Source organism: Copidosoma floridanum, unplaced genomic scaffold, assembly GCF_036245765.1.
Source record: "Copidosoma floridanum isolate Cflo_tuat_1 unplaced genomic scaffold, Cflo_Japanese_pri ptg000019l, whole genome shotgun sequence".
NCBI classification, from domain to species: Eukaryota; Metazoa; Arthropoda; class Insecta; order Hymenoptera; family Encyrtidae; genus Copidosoma; species Copidosoma floridanum.
The window spans coordinates 14,706,524-14,724,242 of NW_028321896.1; the positions used below are offsets into that span (position 1 = coordinate 14,706,524).

Sequence of the window (17,719 nt, forward strand, 5' to 3'; positions counted from 1 at the left end):
AGTTGATACTTTTCATACCGATTTGCGCCTCCTGCCGGACGCTTCATGCGCGACCTATACACTCGATGATACAACATATTTATCGTAAAAATGGAACGCGATTAAAATAAATGATCGTTGCTCTGCAGCGTTAATTACATTTAATTTTAGGTATTACGACAATCGATCGGTATCGTCAATCTTGTTTTTCGCGCGATCGGCATGACATGATTTTTTAATACGCGAACGCGCGTTTACGCAGTCCAGGACTTTAAAACTGATTATTTAAAATCATTATTATTATTATTATTATTATTTTGTTTTGGAACTAGCATTATTAGGTATCGTTTTTTTTATCTGTCATTAATAAACTTTTTTCAAATTTGATGTATATTATTTGTACTTTTTAGATTTATATACTGAATTGGACTATTTTTTTTTTTTTTTTTTAGATAAAAGAGTTACTATGTATATTTATATACAATAAATGATTGTTTGATAATATAGTTTTTAAATTCATTAATCTTGTATTACGATAATGATGTAAATTTTTTTTGAAATATTACTTTTTTATTTTGTTTGGATATTTAAAAAAAATGATGTAAGTTAATAACGTGTAGATATGTACCTTATGTATAATCTTTATACGTATAAGTAATATTTGCCAGTCACATATATATATGTTATGTATTGTATGTTTATAAAGTACGATGACTAAAAATTTTTTTTTTGTCACTTGTATTTGACTACGTTTTTTTTTTAAATGTACAATAGTACGAGAATCTACAAGTACCTATACTTAATATATGATACTCGATTCATAACGTAACAAAGTTTCATCATTTTGTTCAACGCGAACCAGTTGAAAACTACAAAAGTACGTTAACGTTGTATTTCTTCTGATTTGTCTATAATTACTGTAAAATTCTGTAACTTTGAAATGCACAGCTTGAAAACTCGTGCTCACTTAGAATAAAAAAAAAAAATGTACTCGTTAAATCATCAGCGAAAAGAAGGATGATCTACAGTTTGCCCTCAAGTTCTGGACATACCGAAATTCGTGTCGCATCAGCACGATATTTCCACGTGTACGCGCCCTGTTTTTTTTTTTTTCTTCCTTTTCTCGTCAAGTAATTCTTTGTTACTTATTAATATATTAATCGTATTTATTTATCTATGAGTTTAGTGCATCATCCCGCGGAAAAGAGATACCCGTCCCGTTCGCACACGACTAACTCGTATTTTCTTTTTCATCCGTCTACTTATTTACTTATTTATTCCTACACCCTAATAACTTCGTTTTTCGACTATTAAATCCTTTGTTTAATTTTTTTTTCTTTCATTATTCATCTCGTTTAGCTCGTCGATGGCCTGTCTTGCGGTTACTTCACGTGTCCCAATACACTTGTCACAAGCATCACATCATATCATCAGATTACAAATATACAAACACAAAAAAAAAACACAATTCAACAACACGTTACAGTCAGTTTTGTTGTTTTGTTTAATATAGAATGGTAGTGATGGAGGGATTGTATTAATTGTATCAACAAACACACGCACACGCACACACTCACACGCCACAAACCAAAATCCAGTACTTACATTTTAAGAACAGTGACAAAAGAGGATACCGATGGCGAATTTGCAATCGTCAGTGAACATACTTATATGGCGCCGTTGTATTCTCTACACTTGGTATCTAGTTCGTGTGTTTTTCGTTTCTTTTTCTTTGAACGAGGATTCATTCAACTAAACGCTTCGTCATCATCATCATCATCAACCAAACGGTTGTTTAGTTTGTTTAGTAAATATTTTGTTTGTTTAATAAAATCAGAACAAAAGCTCATAGATGTACATATATTCATTTTTCTTTCTCATGTAAATAATTATTATTATCACATTTAACAAACACAATGACAGTTCTCTTATAAAGTATGTGCATATGATGTATATGGTACTCGTGTCTGCGGTTATACTTGAACCTATCATCCAACTTAATCAAGTCGTCTGAATTGCAGACTTTTCAATGTCAATTATATATAAAATTTACAGTTTAGTTGATTGAATCTGACTTTACTTTTGTTACTCTTTCCTCGTTATTCTTACGTTAAAAGTGTATCACTTCTCGTACTCAGTCGACTCTCTCATTGAAAGCATCTCGGTAAATTCGCTGTTCGAGACTCGCATAAAAAAAAAAAAAAAAAAAAAAAAAAAAAAAAAAAAAAAAAAAAAAAAAAAAAAAAAAAAAAGTCGCCTTATTTGCAAATAATGGTATTGTAGTGAGGAAAGTGAGAAAAAAAAAATAAAGTACATCACAGTTACAATGATTTGTTTGTAACCAAGACAAGTTTATGTAATCAAGACCTCCTTCCGTTCTAGTATGAGGCTTGGATGGAAAAAAAATATGCAGGATTTTAATAAAGTGCTTTGTAAGTGTGAAAAAAAGCAAGCACCAGCGTCTGATTTTATGCTGAATTTCGATTACGTTACTTTTTTTTATTATTATTTACATTGTCCATAGTTTGCATTAATCACACAGAATCAATGTTAATTTTTTTTCATGGAAAAATTTATTAACATAATGTAATAAGCGTGATACTGTGAATTGACCTTATAAAATTATAAAAGTACAATATAAATAAGGATAAAAAAAAATCTAATGCAAGAAGCATCAGAGGAATTAAATATTTCACAAGTGGTTGGTGCACAGGATTTTATGTGGACACATACAGTTGTTTGTTGCAAAAAAAAAAAAAAAAAAAAAAAAAAAAAAAAAAAATTAGAGGAAAGGTGCATGCTAATACACACGCCGCAATCAGGTCTTAAATACAGCGCAGTAAGTTTCTTAGCTATCCCACACATAATTTCCACAAAATATCGAGCCATTATACATCATATTAATATTTCTAAGCCAAAGAACTCAACATTCAGTGATATGAAAACATACAGCGGAATAGGGTTTATAATTTACAAAAAGCGGAGTTACAGCTAATGTGCAGGTATTTGCGAGAGTGTAGTTTTTGTTTTCACTGTTACTTTTTTTCGATAATTTAATAAATATCAAACAAAGAACACCGATAATTACTTAGATAGGTACAATTACAAAGACACATAAAGTATATGAAAACTGCGATTGTTCATCTTTCAAAGAGACTGCATTCGAGGGTGAGTGGATTTTGTATAAGTAGCTGTATTACGTGAAGGTTGACTATTTCACTCGTTTTTAAATATTTTTTATTAAATTTTCGAATTTTTGCTTTGATTTGATCCGTGAGTTGCGCCTCATCATTTTTTTCCCGTTCATTATATAATTACTAATCAACCTCGAACGACTATAATAACGAAATTCTGTTGTTCTAACGATCAATAACTCTAAGCAGTTGATTCTATTTGACCAACAAAAATTCGTCATTATACTTTTGATTCATTTTACTAGAGATTTTATCATCAAATCGACAAACTAATGACGAGATCAATGCAAATTCTTTTTCTACGCGACGAGCGATAAACAGATTTTTTTTTTCTTTTAAGCTTAAATTTACAGCAGTATATTAACCCTACGTTATTATGTACAATTGATTATTACTTAAAAAGAATCTAATCATTTGTTTTCTTAAAACTCGTATAAGATGAATTATATAAATTAATTATTTCTATCGAACCGTTTCTGCGAATAAATTCTAAAGCATTCAACTGCACGATATTTTAAAGTTAATTATGTATTGCAATTACATGTGTGTACCCTTTACGGAACGTTGCTATTATGCAATCGGGTGCAAATTGCATACTTTAATTTTTTTTAAAGATCGCGTGTATGTCTGAAAAACGACCATCACCGCACGCTCCTATTCTATCATCGATGACGAGATCAAACGGTAGTCTCTAAAATACAAATCAAATTTGGAAAATTGCAATTTTATGAAAAACTACGTACGATCACACCGAGTCGATCGATCGACGAATAAGATCGAAGATTCATATGTGCAAAGCCCACACGTATGCAATAGAATTAGCGTTTTAAAAGTAAGACAGAGCAAAGCTTGCGGTATTAAAAACAAAGATAGCGTTAATCGAGTGAAAGGAAGGAAAAAATTTGGCGTTCGGAGAAAAAAAAAACAAGATTATTGCCTTGCAAAAAGAATGTCAACATCAAAAAGGCACTTGTACGAAACAATGTGATCGTAAGTTCGCGTTCCTTTACGCCAGAAAATTAAAAAAAAATCTAAGAAAAGAGAAAAAAAACATCATAAGCAGGTCACTGTAATTGTCATGATACAGTGATAATTCCCTTCTACGTTTTGTATGAAGTACAGTGCGGTGCAGAATACGGTTGACTATAAAACAAAAAATCAACATCTTTTTTTTTTTGCATTTTCTGCTTTCTCTAGTTGCCCGACTAACACCATGCGCAACAATCAAAGTAATTAAAATCTCACTTGGACACACTTTTTGTTTGTTTCGTTAATTTATGTCACAATTTTTCCCTCGTGGAGGAAAAGTTATGCTTAATTATTAATTTTTGCTCTTTTTCGTTTTTAGTTAAATGCAATTGCAAGTCCAAGGCGGTGAGCTTGGCTTCCGTGTAAGAAAGGCATCTTTCGTTTTTTTTGTATTTGTTTGTTTTTGTTTTTTTTGTTTTTTTGTTTTTTTTTTTTTTTTTTGCTAAACATTACACCAAAAAATGGATTATTTATAGGGGGCCGTAAATTAACAGTCCGAAAAACACAGCCCACATTAGAACAATCCAGTGTACGGTGTAAATTGGGTTCTCACCGTCTGTGATCTTTCTGGCAATGAACTTCAAGGTTTCGTCGAGAAGTACTACAGGAATCGAGAACTTCATAACTGTAACCCATTCTTCCCCGGTCAAGGGAGTCACTTGGAATACAGTCTGTAAAATAAAGTTTATGGATACATTATTGTAATGATGTCGTTACATAACATTGTACATTTTCTCCTAACTGTAAAATGTTGAAAGACTGCGTAGACTTGTAAATTTTTCAAGTTTCTAAGTACTAAGTACAAAAGCTTTACAAACTCAGCTATTTAACACGCAGTTCACATGCAAAGCTTTTTTTTTTTTACTTACCGAAAGAACATCGACGTGAAGAATGACGAAGTGGAGTGTGAAAGAAAGTGCCATCGAGGCAATGAGCCACAAGTTCGACCATGGCGGCATGCTGATCAGAGATTGATTCTCAGATAAACTAAAGGGAAAGATTTGAAAAATTCGGCATTAAAAAAGGTAATCGAAGGTGCAGTGATCTTTTGACGTGGTGAGTGAAAAAAAAAAAAAAAACCTGTTCATCGCGTTCAACATCTCAATAGTGACAAGTACAGAGAGAGCCATAGTCATGGGATGAGGATCGCTGAAGATCTTGCAGTCAAGACCCTTGAATTCTTCGCCACCACCGATACATGACAAGTGGTGAGTCTGAAAAATCACGCATTAAAAAGTAAGTAAAATTTCGTTTTACGTTTTCGTGGAAAATAAATCATATGTGTACCAGTTGATAATAATTCATCTGTGGTCCGTGTGGGCTGTACAAGAACCACCAGGCAGCCGATCCAACAGTAGCGGCGCCGACGTATCCACCAATAGCCAAGTAACGGAAGAAGAGCCATCCAGAAATAAGAGATTCGTCTGCCTTACGGGGAGGCTGAAACGTAAGAGTCGCAATGGGTTATTCACCGTAAAGAATAAATATTCATTTCTTAATTCTAATGCACACGCACCACATAAATTAAGTCGTGTTACCTGTGGGTTCACTTGACTTTTGATCACTTTTGCTTGAAGGACTTTATGTTCAACAAAGCATATATATCTAAGTGGTTTGAAAAGCTAACAAATAATCCAAAGAAACTCACCTTCTGCATGATGTCCAAGTCGGGAGGATTGAAACCAAGAGCCGTAGCGGGAAGACCGTCCGTGACAAGATTAACCCACAAGAGCTGGACAGGAATCAAGGCTTCCGGAAGACCAAGGGCAGCAGTCAAGAATATACTGAGGATGACACGATTGTTGTGAATTTTGACTTTGATAAAATAAGGAAAAAAAGTAATTTCCTTACCTCACAACTTCACCAATGTTGGAAGAAATGAGGTAACGGATGAATTGTTTCATGTTGTTGTAAATGGCGCGACCCTCCTCGACGGCAGATACGATGGATGAGAAGTTGTCGTCAGCCAAGACCATCTCAGCCGCAGATTTAGCCACGGCGGTACCAGATCCCATGGCAATACCGATTTCGGCCTTCTTCAATGCTGGCGCGTCGTTAACACCGTCACCAGTCTGATCAATGTAGGGAAACAATTGTGTCATGAAAACTTTTAAACGAATGGAAAAAAATAAAGATTAAAAAAAAAAAATCTTACCATGGCAGAGATCTCGTTCATGCTCTGCAGGTACTCAACGATCTTGGACTTGTGCGCTGGTTCTACACGGGAGAAGAGCCTGGCTCTCGCGCAAGCGGCTCTCTGCTCGGGGATGGACAGGTCGTCGAATTCGCGACCAGAGTAGGACTTGTTGGTCGTGTCCTCGTCCTCGCCGAAGACACCGATTCGCCTGCAGATAGCCTCGGCGGTGGCCTTGTTGTCACCCGTGATGACGATGACGCGGATGCCAGCGGCACGGCACCTGACAATCGAATCGAAGACCTCTTTACGAGGTGGGTCCAACATACCGACGACACCGACGAAGGTGAGGTCCTTCTCGTAGGTGTAGAATTTGGTCGAGTCTCCAAGATCCATGTCATCGGGCTTCATGGGATGATCGGCCGTGGCCAGGGCCAAGCAACGGAGGGTATCGCGGCCGGTACCGTATTGACGGGTGAGATCAAGGATGCGATTCTTGAGGGTAGAGGTCAGAGGGAACTTTTGCGAGCCAACGCGGGCGTGTGTGCACCTGTCGAGCACACCCTCGGGCGCGCCCTTGACGTACAATTTAGGTCCGGTGCCGAGTTTCGTGGGCTTGAGCGGGACGCAATACGAGGACATGGATTTACGATCGCGCGAGAACTCGAGCGTGAACTCCTTCTTCCATTTGGTCTCTATGTCCTGTCGGACGACGATAGCTGTGCCACGACGGTCGAGGCCGGACTTGTTGACGCCGTACGGGTTGATTTTCTCGGCGAGGACGATGAGGGCGGTCTCGGTGGCTTCACCCACCTTCTCGAAGGCCTGCTTGAACTCGTTGAAGTCGATGGCCGAGTCGTTGCACATGATGCAGATGGTGCCGAGCTCGTGGAGAGTCTCGTAATCGGTACCACGGATCTTCTGGCCCTTCAGAAACACCTCACCGATGGGCTCGTACGTCGAACCGGTAATTTCGAATTCGTGGAACGCGCTGTCATTGCCGTCGATCCTCTCGAACACGAACATTCTGGGAGCAAAGAAAAATTCGATCAACTAACAAACATCCAATGCAAGATTAATCGGTAATACTACGAAGACGTCGACTTACCGGCTGACGGACATCTGGTTGGTGGTGAGGGTGCCAGTCTTGTCGGAGCAAATGACGGAGGTGCAGCCGAGAGTCTCGACGGACGGAAGCGACCTGACGATGGCGTTCTTCTTGGCCATGCGTCTCGTGCCAAGGGCCAAACAGGTGGTGATGACGGCGGGCAGACCCTCGGGAATGGCAGCGACGGCGAGCGCAACGGCGATCTTGAAGTAGTAGATGGCGCCCTTGATCCAGGAACCACCGTGGGCGGGATCGTTGAAGTGGCCGATGTTGATGGCCCAGACGGCGACGCAGATGACCGAGATGACTTTGGAGAGCTGTTCACCGAACTCGTCGAGTTTCTGCTGGAGCGGCGTCTTGATCTCCTCGGTCTCGGACATCTCGGTACGGATCTTGCCGATCGCGGTGTTGAGGCCGGTGCCGATGACGACACCGCGCGCCTTGCCCGCTGCCACGTTCGTCCCTGAGAAGAGGATGTTCTTCTTGTCCTGGTTGACGGCGCGCGGATCTGGCACGGGATCCGTGTGCTTGATCACCGAGACCGATTCGCCGGTGAGGATCGACTGGTCGATTCTCAGGGTGGTCGAGAAGATCTTGATGAGACGAATGTCGGCGGGTATCTTGTCGCCGACGGAGATCTCGACCACATCGCCGGGCACGATTTCCTTGGCCCGGATCCGCTGGACGCCCGATTTGTCGCCTCGCACCACTTTGCCCATCTCGGGCTCGTACTCTTTGAGCGCCTCGATTGCCGACTCGGCATTGCGCTCCTGCCAGACACCGACCACGGCATTGGCGATCAGGATCAGCAGGATGACAAAGGGCTCGACGAACGCCGTGAACGCATCCTCGTGCTCCTCAAACAGGGCCAGTACCTACGGTAGAGACAAGGCGTACGATAAAGTTAGGGCTTTTTGTTTTGTTTTTCCTTCAACTGATGATTATTTTTTGACAACTATATGTTTTTTCTTTCTCACAAGCTCCTTTGTAATTGAGAAAAAAAAATTTATTTGCACGCCCTAACATTAAAATTTACAGGTAAACATTATTAATTGAAAGAAAAATTGTACTCACAAAAGAAATGATAGCTGCTAGTAGAAGAATCTTAACTAAGAGGTCATCGAATTGTTCCAGTACGAGTTGCCAGATGGATTTTCCTGAAATAAAGAGATACAACATCACGAAAATCAGTAATGATCCAAGATTTTTATTCATCACAAGCGTTGATATTTTGTTTATAATCAACAAAAAAAAAAATGTGGCCAGTGGAGGAAAAAAAAAAGAAAAAAAAAAGGTGTTAGTATATATACGTGCATATTGTTATTCAGGCGTTTCTTTACATCTTTTCGATTTTCGAAACTTTGAAAAAAAAAAAAAAAAAAAACAATTCTTGAAACTAACAGATAACGGCGAAAAAAACAATGGCGATTTCAACAGGTTTTTCCTCACACTCCTAACGGTTGAAAGTCACACGTAACATCTGTCAATCCTTTCGGCTAAGCAGCAATTGAACAAAAGCACTCAAAACACCGCCAACCGATCGATAATCATCTTCTTTGATCCTTCGTCGTTGGTGTGCATGCACACTTCGCCAAATAATCGATCGAATCAACGCACCCGAGCAGCGCGAATAAGTAATTGCTCGGCAATCAGAAGAAGAAACAAAAGAAGCTCTCGTATATATATGGAGTCAATCGAGTGCAGGGTCCATTGGGAAGCTCTCGTGACCGAGAGAGCTTGGCATTGGAGGATATCGGAACTGCTACTCGGCAACGTATACGTGCATAATTCATGAACTGAAACTCGCTCCCGCAAGTATATTGCGCGCAAGCCGATATAATACGTTGGGTAAATATATGGTTACCGGGTCACGAGAGGAGGAGCTTTCGGTTCAAAAGCCGCGCGAAGCTTATTTATAGACCAATCAAGTTTGCGGCTGTACCATATATATGCGTGTAGGTGTTCCATAGAGAGAGGAGCTTTTATAAATACACAGGATCCGCCAGGCATCGATGATTAACTTTGTTTTTTTTTTTTTCCATTTCGCACTTATTGTCTCCTCGAGTATCGTGTACCTATATGTACGAGAGACAGAGTTGAGAAACAAATGGCCTGCGTGTCTAATCTCCTATGGTCTCCGACAATCGATACAACGAAAGAAAAACACAAAAGAGACGAAGGTGACTTGAATTTTCGTTCCCCCTCGTGTCTATCAAAGCTCGCGTTGCAACAAAAGAAAAGTGGAGGGGAGGGAGTAATCCAACGTGGAGGTTGTTCGCACCATCCCATACATGTTTGTGCATCCACGTGGAACAACGAACCCTGTATCCCACAGAAGACGAAACCGATGGCGAGCCGCGGTGATATCACAAATCATATTATGCGTTATATCCACCGCAGGGGATGTACATAATAGAGTTCGGCTCGCCCTCTTAACTCTCGCGCGTGCATTGCGGCACCGATGATGTTTGGTTGGCCCAGTTCGAGCTTTTTCGGAGGCGCGATATATGTATAAGCACCAATGACGCCGCACACGCTCTCCTGTGTAACGTTTGCTCTTCATGTGCATACAAGAGAGAGAGAGGATTGCTGTGTGTGTGTGTATAAAAATATATACGTAAGGGTGCAAAGCTTCTATTATCGATTGGAGTTTGAACGACGCCTCGCTGCTGCCCCTTTTTTTGTCGCGAGGGGAATGCTTTTTTTTTCCCCCACCCCGTGTTGGTTTTCAGAAAGTTCGTTCGGGTAAACGCGCGGAGGGACGAATAAACAATCGTCAACGGTGGATATTTTTTTTGTTCCTCCGAGCATGAGATCGCCGCGAGCTTGGAAAGAAAGAGCTCGAGTTTCCTTTTGAAATACTTGTAGCTCTTACGAAAAGCTGAGCCGTAACTGTACAGTAAACGAAAAAAAAGAAACGCACAAATTGTGCTCTCAAGCTCGTCAGCTTCAACTTTGACGTCTCTGACGAGCACTACGGGAGAAAAAAAAGAAAAAAACTAAATCACCGGAGCGAAAAGTGCACTGAAATAAAGCGTCGCCGACGAAGCCGTACGCGTCATGTTGTGCAGTGAGGAAAGCGACACACTGTAACCCACTACTCAAGCGCACGATATATCATTTTTTTTTCCATTTGCCCGTTGTGTACCTATTGCGTTCACACGCGCGAATCATCACTTACATAGGCGCGGTGGCAACAAGGCCCAGCGGACGAGAGCTGTACCGGGTTATTTGGTCCGTCACGGAAAATCGGTGACACCGTGCAATTGGAGCTCGCATGATCGGTAAATTGAAACAAAGACTTGAGCTTTTCGGGGTAGCTTGAAAAATAATTTAAAAAACGGGGGAGTTTTATCTGCAGCTTTTATAACATTACTATTGATTTACATGTACAATAGTCGCGAGCGATCGCGTAAAATCGGTGCGTATCGGAGATTATTCGATTCTTCGTTGTGGTCTTTTCTCGCGTTATTTATGCCCCTGACACGATCGTCACGAGTAAAAGAAAAAATTGATTAAAAAAAAAAAAAAAAAACCAACGCCACCGCTCTGCTGATCTACATTTGGACTGCACCCATATTTGCGTGTCAGCGTAAACGGAGAAAAAAGAAAAAAAAAAAAAAAGATTTCAACGAGCAAAACAGCATCGCGCACGGACAACTTTTGCAAGAAAAACAAGACCAATGAAATGGAAAAGAAAAAGCCAACGGCCGTTGTAAAAATGTTTTTCTTCCCTCGTTTTTCTTCGTTGCATATCCGCAATACCTATCCTCATCGATCCAAACTTTTATTTGTTATTATTATTATTTCTTTTTTTTGAACAAACTTTATGAGGTGCAGTGTACCCATACACCACCGGACACGGTGCGACCGCTATAATTGCATTATTTGGATACACGTTATGCACATATATATACATACATACACATCATCGTTGAAGGGGAGTGTTGTTGAGGCGCGACAGAAAAAGCTTTGCATATTGTATGTAGGTACTCACCCTCCTCGGCTGGCAGTTCTGTAACAGAAAGAAAAAAACGAGCCGTTAGTTACATATTTTGGTCGGTCATACACGCATATAACAATATAATGGGTGATGAAGGGGATTACTATAGGCACAATTGGTTTATCACTGATTATTGAGGATTAGCTATTTTTTTTTTTCCACATTTTGCAATTGTGTCATTTGTTGCGAGGCGCAAGGTAGGGTTTTTATTTGTAATTACTCCTTGGATCCACGCAATTCAAACTTGCGACACAAATGCTATGGATTTCGAATTCATTTGCTAAAGGTATTGCGACGTAATTCCCTGTACTCCTCTGTTGCGAGACACGCGGCAAATGTCTCAAAGTTACAGACTGAGCAGTGACAGTACAGGTACCGAGTCACTTCTAAGTTTTGTCCAACATAATTGGACTTGGGGAACACTTATTTTATTTCAATTTTTCTCTAAACACTCTGTGAGAAAATTATTTTTTCTTAAATAAGTGAATTTTTTTTGTTGTTTTTTTTTTTTTTTTGTAAAAAAATTTTTTATTCATGACTATTCGCCATGCAATATTGAGTGAAAAGTTTTTTTCTGACAGGTAAGTTAACGCAATACATTCCATTATATATTACAGTTTATTATTAAGCATCTGAAATAAAGAATCTAACTACTTTAACAAGCACTTTGACTTTTTATTTTTAAAATATTATTTTTGATGGAAAAATTTTTTACCAAAGATTTTTTTTAAATTGATGTTGATTTCGTGCATGCGAATGACAGTGGCTTATGTAGAATCATGATAGTTCTCGTTCGTAAAGTCAAATCGTACAGGTGTATACACGCACGTATTATAACGAGACGATAATGGAAAAGAGAAACGCCTGGTCTGGTCGATTAAAAGTTATTGTAACTATATAAAATGAGGCTACGAGGAACAAAAATTAGCGTTTACTTTTACATCAAGAAACACAAGGTACACGACTATTAATATGACCTTTGGATACTATATTTTGCTACTACATTGGTGGTTATAGATGCAGTATAGTGTAACATCATTTTTTACTTTGATCTTTCTTTCTCTCGCATGCGTGTGCGTAATAATCTAATACACCGTCACGGCTCTATACTGCTATACTTTTACAGATGTAAAACAGTGAGATAAGAAGTGATCATCAATCAAAGTAAAAAAAGGTCTTTTAATGCATCAAACGTACACTATTATTTTTAAGTTTCGGGCAATTTTTTATTTTATTTTTATAGATAAGTTCGAATGAACGTGCATCAGCTTCTAAATATGTACGTGTATCGATGAAATTTGTCGCAGAGTTGGTTGGTACTTATGATGTTGGAAGTAATTGGTAAAAATTGAAAAAACAAAACAAAATAAACTTCTCGAAAACTGATTTTACACTGAATTTATGATTAGACGATTGAAAAGCGTTGGTTGGTATAGGTAAATGTATATACGTACATGAAGGAAAAATAATGACTAAACGAAGCAACGAAAACAAAAGTAAAACATAAATAAAAAACGAGCAGAAATTTATCCCATTGCCATTTTATTGGCTGCTGAACGCGTAATATCAGCTTATCGGTAAGTATAAATATTATATACCTACTACTGGCGATCTATTTGTCATTTACAGGATATCGCTATATATATAACTGTACTGCTGTACTGCCTTTACGTGATGTGCACACACAAACACACACACACACACGCGCGCGCGCGAGCGGAATCGTATTTCTGCACATCATATAGGTATACCCTTCGTCCACTCTAGTTCTCTCTCTTTCTCTCTCTCTCTTTCTATTACCGGACAAATTGCTGATTTGACGCTCACCTCGGGCCTGACAGTTAAACGTATGCAGGACGAGCGCGACAATTATCAACCCTGATGGATTGGCATCGACGATCGAGGGGACATAACGTGTAATACCCCTTTTCGTTCTGCCAACTCGTTGCCTTCCAAATCAAGGTATGTACGTATGTAGTAATTCTTTTTCACACATTACAAGTCACGTGGTTGAGAAAAAATTTGTTGTCGTTCAATTTGTATACAGTTTTTCCATAAGGATAAAAGCTAATCTTCCCATTTACAAAGACGTACACTGCACATGATTTATATATGTCGCGGGGCAAAATAAGTATACGCAGCAGATTACCGCACACGTTCTATTATTGAATAACACACGTGATTTATGTGTCTTTGTATAAATTTTGAAATAAAACTCAAGTAAATCCAATGTATACATATGTACAAGAGTTGAGAAATGAAAGTCGATACCAAATTGTTAACTGGTAGGTCATATATATAATCTCCGTCAGCACAACAGTTATAACGACCGAGAGTAGTAGCGCACATGCACCTATAATATTTAATACATATATATATACTGTCGCATTGGCAGTTGCAACGAAACTAATGCGGCACTTTGTAAACGGTAGGTACCTACAAGCTTTTTTTTTTTCATTCATTTCTCTTTTAAATGCCAATTGTATAATAAGTAGGTATTAGAATGCCACAACGACGCGACAGGACCATAACTGTGAGTGTCCCAAAATAGTGGTTACCTTCTTCCGACGTTCGCGTGATCATCCATAAACGACCGAATAAGATTATTCGTGTCAAAAAGTTTTACCTATATAATATGTAGGTATACAAAACCAAACGATTCTCAAGAAATCTTTTATAGCTGCCAAAATCGTGAAAGTTGAACAGAAGAAGAGTACCCTAAGTATTTTTCCTTGTTTGCGCACCGTAATAATTATACTCATGCATCGGCGAATGAAACTAAATAATAAATTCGTACAAGAAAATTGGAAAAAATGCTTTTTTTTTTTTTTTTAAATTAAGTATACGTTTACGGTGTACACCACTGTTCGCGTACAGCGACAAGAGAGGTGGTCTTAATGCACTTATAAACACACGGCCAGAGTCTATTATGGTGTTGAACGCATAGGTACGTCATAATGTTTGCATGTACACGGTGTACAGCGTATAATTTTATCGCTGCTGTATACGTGGCGATGTGAGCAAGAGAAAAACTACGCGTTTTTTTTTTTTTTTTTTTTTTTCATAAGTGCACATTTCAACTTACTTTTCTTTCATCAAGCGAGTGCTTACGTTAAATTTATCAAACAGAGAGCAACGAACACACACTTGACGCGTCGATGGGCTGATGAGCGCTATTTTTTTTTTCTTTCTTTTCTATTACTTTCATCTACGCTTTTCGCGTACACCCATATTCATACAATTGATTCGTTTCCGACGACTCTAAGCAATTATTATAATGCATTGATGGTACCATACCATGAAAACTCCCATTAACGTACAAACGTAATTTATAGCGACTCTATGACGTGGAATATACGGACGTCTCATTTTTAGCACACCCAACAAATCGATAAAAATGATCTTACGTCTTACGGTTTTATAAAATTTGTCCGATTTACCTATACAGTTTACCAATAAAAAAAACCATACACGTTAAAATTTTTTATTCCATGTATACAGTTGAGCCTCAAATTGGTGTATATGACATGCTTTGTATATGACATGCACGTGCAACGACATCGGGTTCTTTGGATTATTATAAAAATATATGCAGTGCACGTTGTCTAAAATACAACAGAATTTTACAAGGATATGCAGCATGCAGTTAAATACATCTATGTATTGTGTAAAATAGTATGCACGTGAGTCTATGGGTGAGCCAGCCTCTCTTTTTTTTCTGTCACGTGCACGTGTATCTTTAGGGAGAGAGACACCGTACATGTACATGAATGTGTGTGTAACAGACGATACATCCACTCCTCTCTTATTCTATCTTTGTATTCTTTGTCCCTATTTACGGTTCAAAGGTAAAAAACTACCAGCACATGGTGTGTGTGTGTGTACAAACAATGTAGATATAGAGAGAGCTACAATACAAAGCGAGAGAGTTAATAACATGCAGCTATCTTTTTTTTTTTTTTTTTTTCCTGAAGGAAAACAACGCACGTGGGAAAGGCGATGGCACGCTACGCCGAGCTGCTGCAAGGCCGCGATACACCACAACGATGTCAGGAAAAGCCAATGACGGAAAATGCAATAGGTAAATGTGGTCCTTTGCTCGATCGTCGTTGTGTTTTTTCGTTTCATTGCCGTCACACATTGTGCATATATTATATATAGTTACTGTTTGAGACAATTATCACAAGTATTGTAATATTTTCAATTACGTGTTTTTTACTAGCCTTTTTAAGTAGATAAGGTGCTATATTTATACGTTTTAGATGTTAGAGATTTAAGTGCATATGTATGTGAATTTACTATACGTAAATATAAATTTATGAAAGTAAAAAAAGGCTTCTTTCCAACAATTTTCACCATGTGCAGCATATAGGAAGTAGATACATACTTATCAAAACCAAGATACAAATTTACGTTCGAGACCAGCCTCCAACAGTTTTGAATTCGACGAGCTAGTGATAAAAAAAAAAATCCTAAAACCCATGGGTTGTTTTTTTTTTTTTGTAAAAATAAAATTGTTACTCGGGTAAATAAAATAAACTCAAGTTCTCAAATTGTTTGAAAAAAAGTTTCACCCGGCCTGAGGAACTGATGGAGCAGGACAGAGCTCATTAGAGCCGAAGGAAAGATCAACAGAAGCCGAGGGAAAACTCAAGCATCAAAGCGAATGGAGGAAGCGTCGGAGAAAAAGAAGAACCATCGACGGAGGAATACGTAAAAACAAGTCGATACGGATGAAACTACGCGTGGGGGCCGATGCGTGTATTACTTATACACGCATGTGATGATTGAACAAATTACGCGTAACACGTTGCGATGGAAAAGAAATTGTTGTGAACAAGCTGTATATAGACGCGCATTAAATATCGGTACACATGTGTGATGTGTTTGAAGCCGAAAGCGCGTGTACACAGCTAGTCTTTGGAAGAGAAGCAAGAAAAAATTTGCGCAATCGAGAGTATACAGCAGTGACGCGTGTTGTGCACTTGGCGATTAACGTCATCGCTGGTAGAACATCGGCTGCGCATAAGCATGCACGCGGTTATACGGATCTAAAGTGAGCTGTACGCGTCATGTGCGTTCGTAAAGTTGATGCATGGAAGAAGAAAAAAAAAAATTACTGATGATTTCAATTGTGAACCTTTCACTAGTAACAACTTGATGAAACGTTCTAAAATATATGAATTTTTTGTCAATCGAAATAATCAAGAAGTACAGACCTTGTTTTTTATACTTGCATCGAATATGGATCGAATCTTAATTTGAATTTTAGTTCAATGGGTCATTCAGAAGACAAATTAGCAAAATTCTACAAGAAAATTATTTTTCAAGTATTCAAACTTCCGTCAGAGTAAAAAAAAAAAAAATTAATTGTCACAATTATATAGGATGAAAATGTAATCAAGGTACATCATATTAATAAAAAAAAAAAAAAACTTAATGATTCAAGACACAAATGAAAAGTGGATGTTAGCAGCAACATTTTATAATCATCAAATAGACAAAAATTAACGCCATAGTTTCTGGGTAAGGGAAGTTTTGAGAAAAAAAACTGTACAGTACATTTTTTCTATTTTTGACATTTTTTTTTGTTTCGGAAAAATAATGTAAAATTATTATTATTATTAATCATACAGACGAGAGTAAAAAAATCGAAAATCACCACCAATGATTAGTTGAATGCACAGTTGCTGTATACCTATCATTGTAGAAATACTCCGGATTAACGTTCAGATCAAGATGTATATATATTCAGGTAAATTCGTAACTATATACACGAGGTTGCAGCATGTCACGTGCATCATAAAACTACAATACACGTACAGTAAGGGGGCGGGGGTGGTTACAAAGATGAATTGGCGCGCGTGCAAAGCAAAGATAAATTCCTAGGTACAATATCCCGGAGAGCGAGGTGGTGTAGTGCCATGGGCATATAAGAGAACAAAGCAAAGACGTACGTGGCCTGATGATGGAGGAGCCCCTTATTATATACAACCTATATATATGGGTAAAGTCCAACGTGGCGCAACGGTAGAGGGACACGTGTGTATATTTCCAAGCAACCATGTAAAAAAGTACGAGGTGGTGGTACAGCTCGTAGTCTGAATGTGGTTAAGGACGTGCTCGAGATTCACACCGACGCGGGTGATTTTTCGGGATTCCCACAACGGACTGTTATTGATTCAGGCGTGCAGGTACGTATAGATAACGACATACCAACGCGAAGTATCCGAGGGGGAAAAAAAAGTACTTTGCCAATCAATGACAAATCG

General features: G+C 38.5%; 1 protein-coding gene across 5 annotated transcripts in view; it reads right to left on the bottom strand.

Annotated features, from left to right (window-relative positions):
* SERCA (ATPase sarcoplasmic/endoplasmic reticulum Ca2+ transporting SERCA) overlaps positions 1–17,719 on the bottom strand; it is a 35,548-nt gene that overhangs the window by 3,171 nt on the left and 14,658 nt on the right. For 4 of the 5 annotated variants that reach the window (XM_014349070.3, XM_014349072.2, XM_014349073.2 and 1 more), the window contains exons 3-12: positions 11,442–11,459; positions 8,519–8,601; positions 7,445–8,319; positions 6,358–7,363; positions 6,054–6,274; positions 5,851–5,986; positions 5,490–5,642; positions 5,283–5,416; positions 5,072–5,189; positions 2,446–4,873 (exon numbers count right to left, since the gene is read on the bottom strand). In XM_014349070.3, the coding sequence (XP_014204556.2) occupies positions 4,673–4,873; positions 5,072–5,189; positions 5,283–5,416; positions 5,490–5,642; positions 5,851–5,986; positions 6,054–6,274; positions 6,358–7,363; positions 7,445–8,319; positions 8,519–8,601; positions 11,442–11,459 (2,945 nt within the window). In that variant the 3' untranslated portion in view covers positions 2,446–4,672. Of the gene's footprint in view, positions 1–2,445; positions 4,874–5,071; positions 5,190–5,282; positions 5,417–5,489; positions 5,643–5,850; positions 5,987–6,053; positions 6,275–6,357; positions 7,364–7,444; positions 8,320–8,518; positions 8,602–11,441; positions 11,460–17,719 lie in introns of those variants that run through there. The other variant, XM_089592936.1, reaches the window with a different exon arrangement.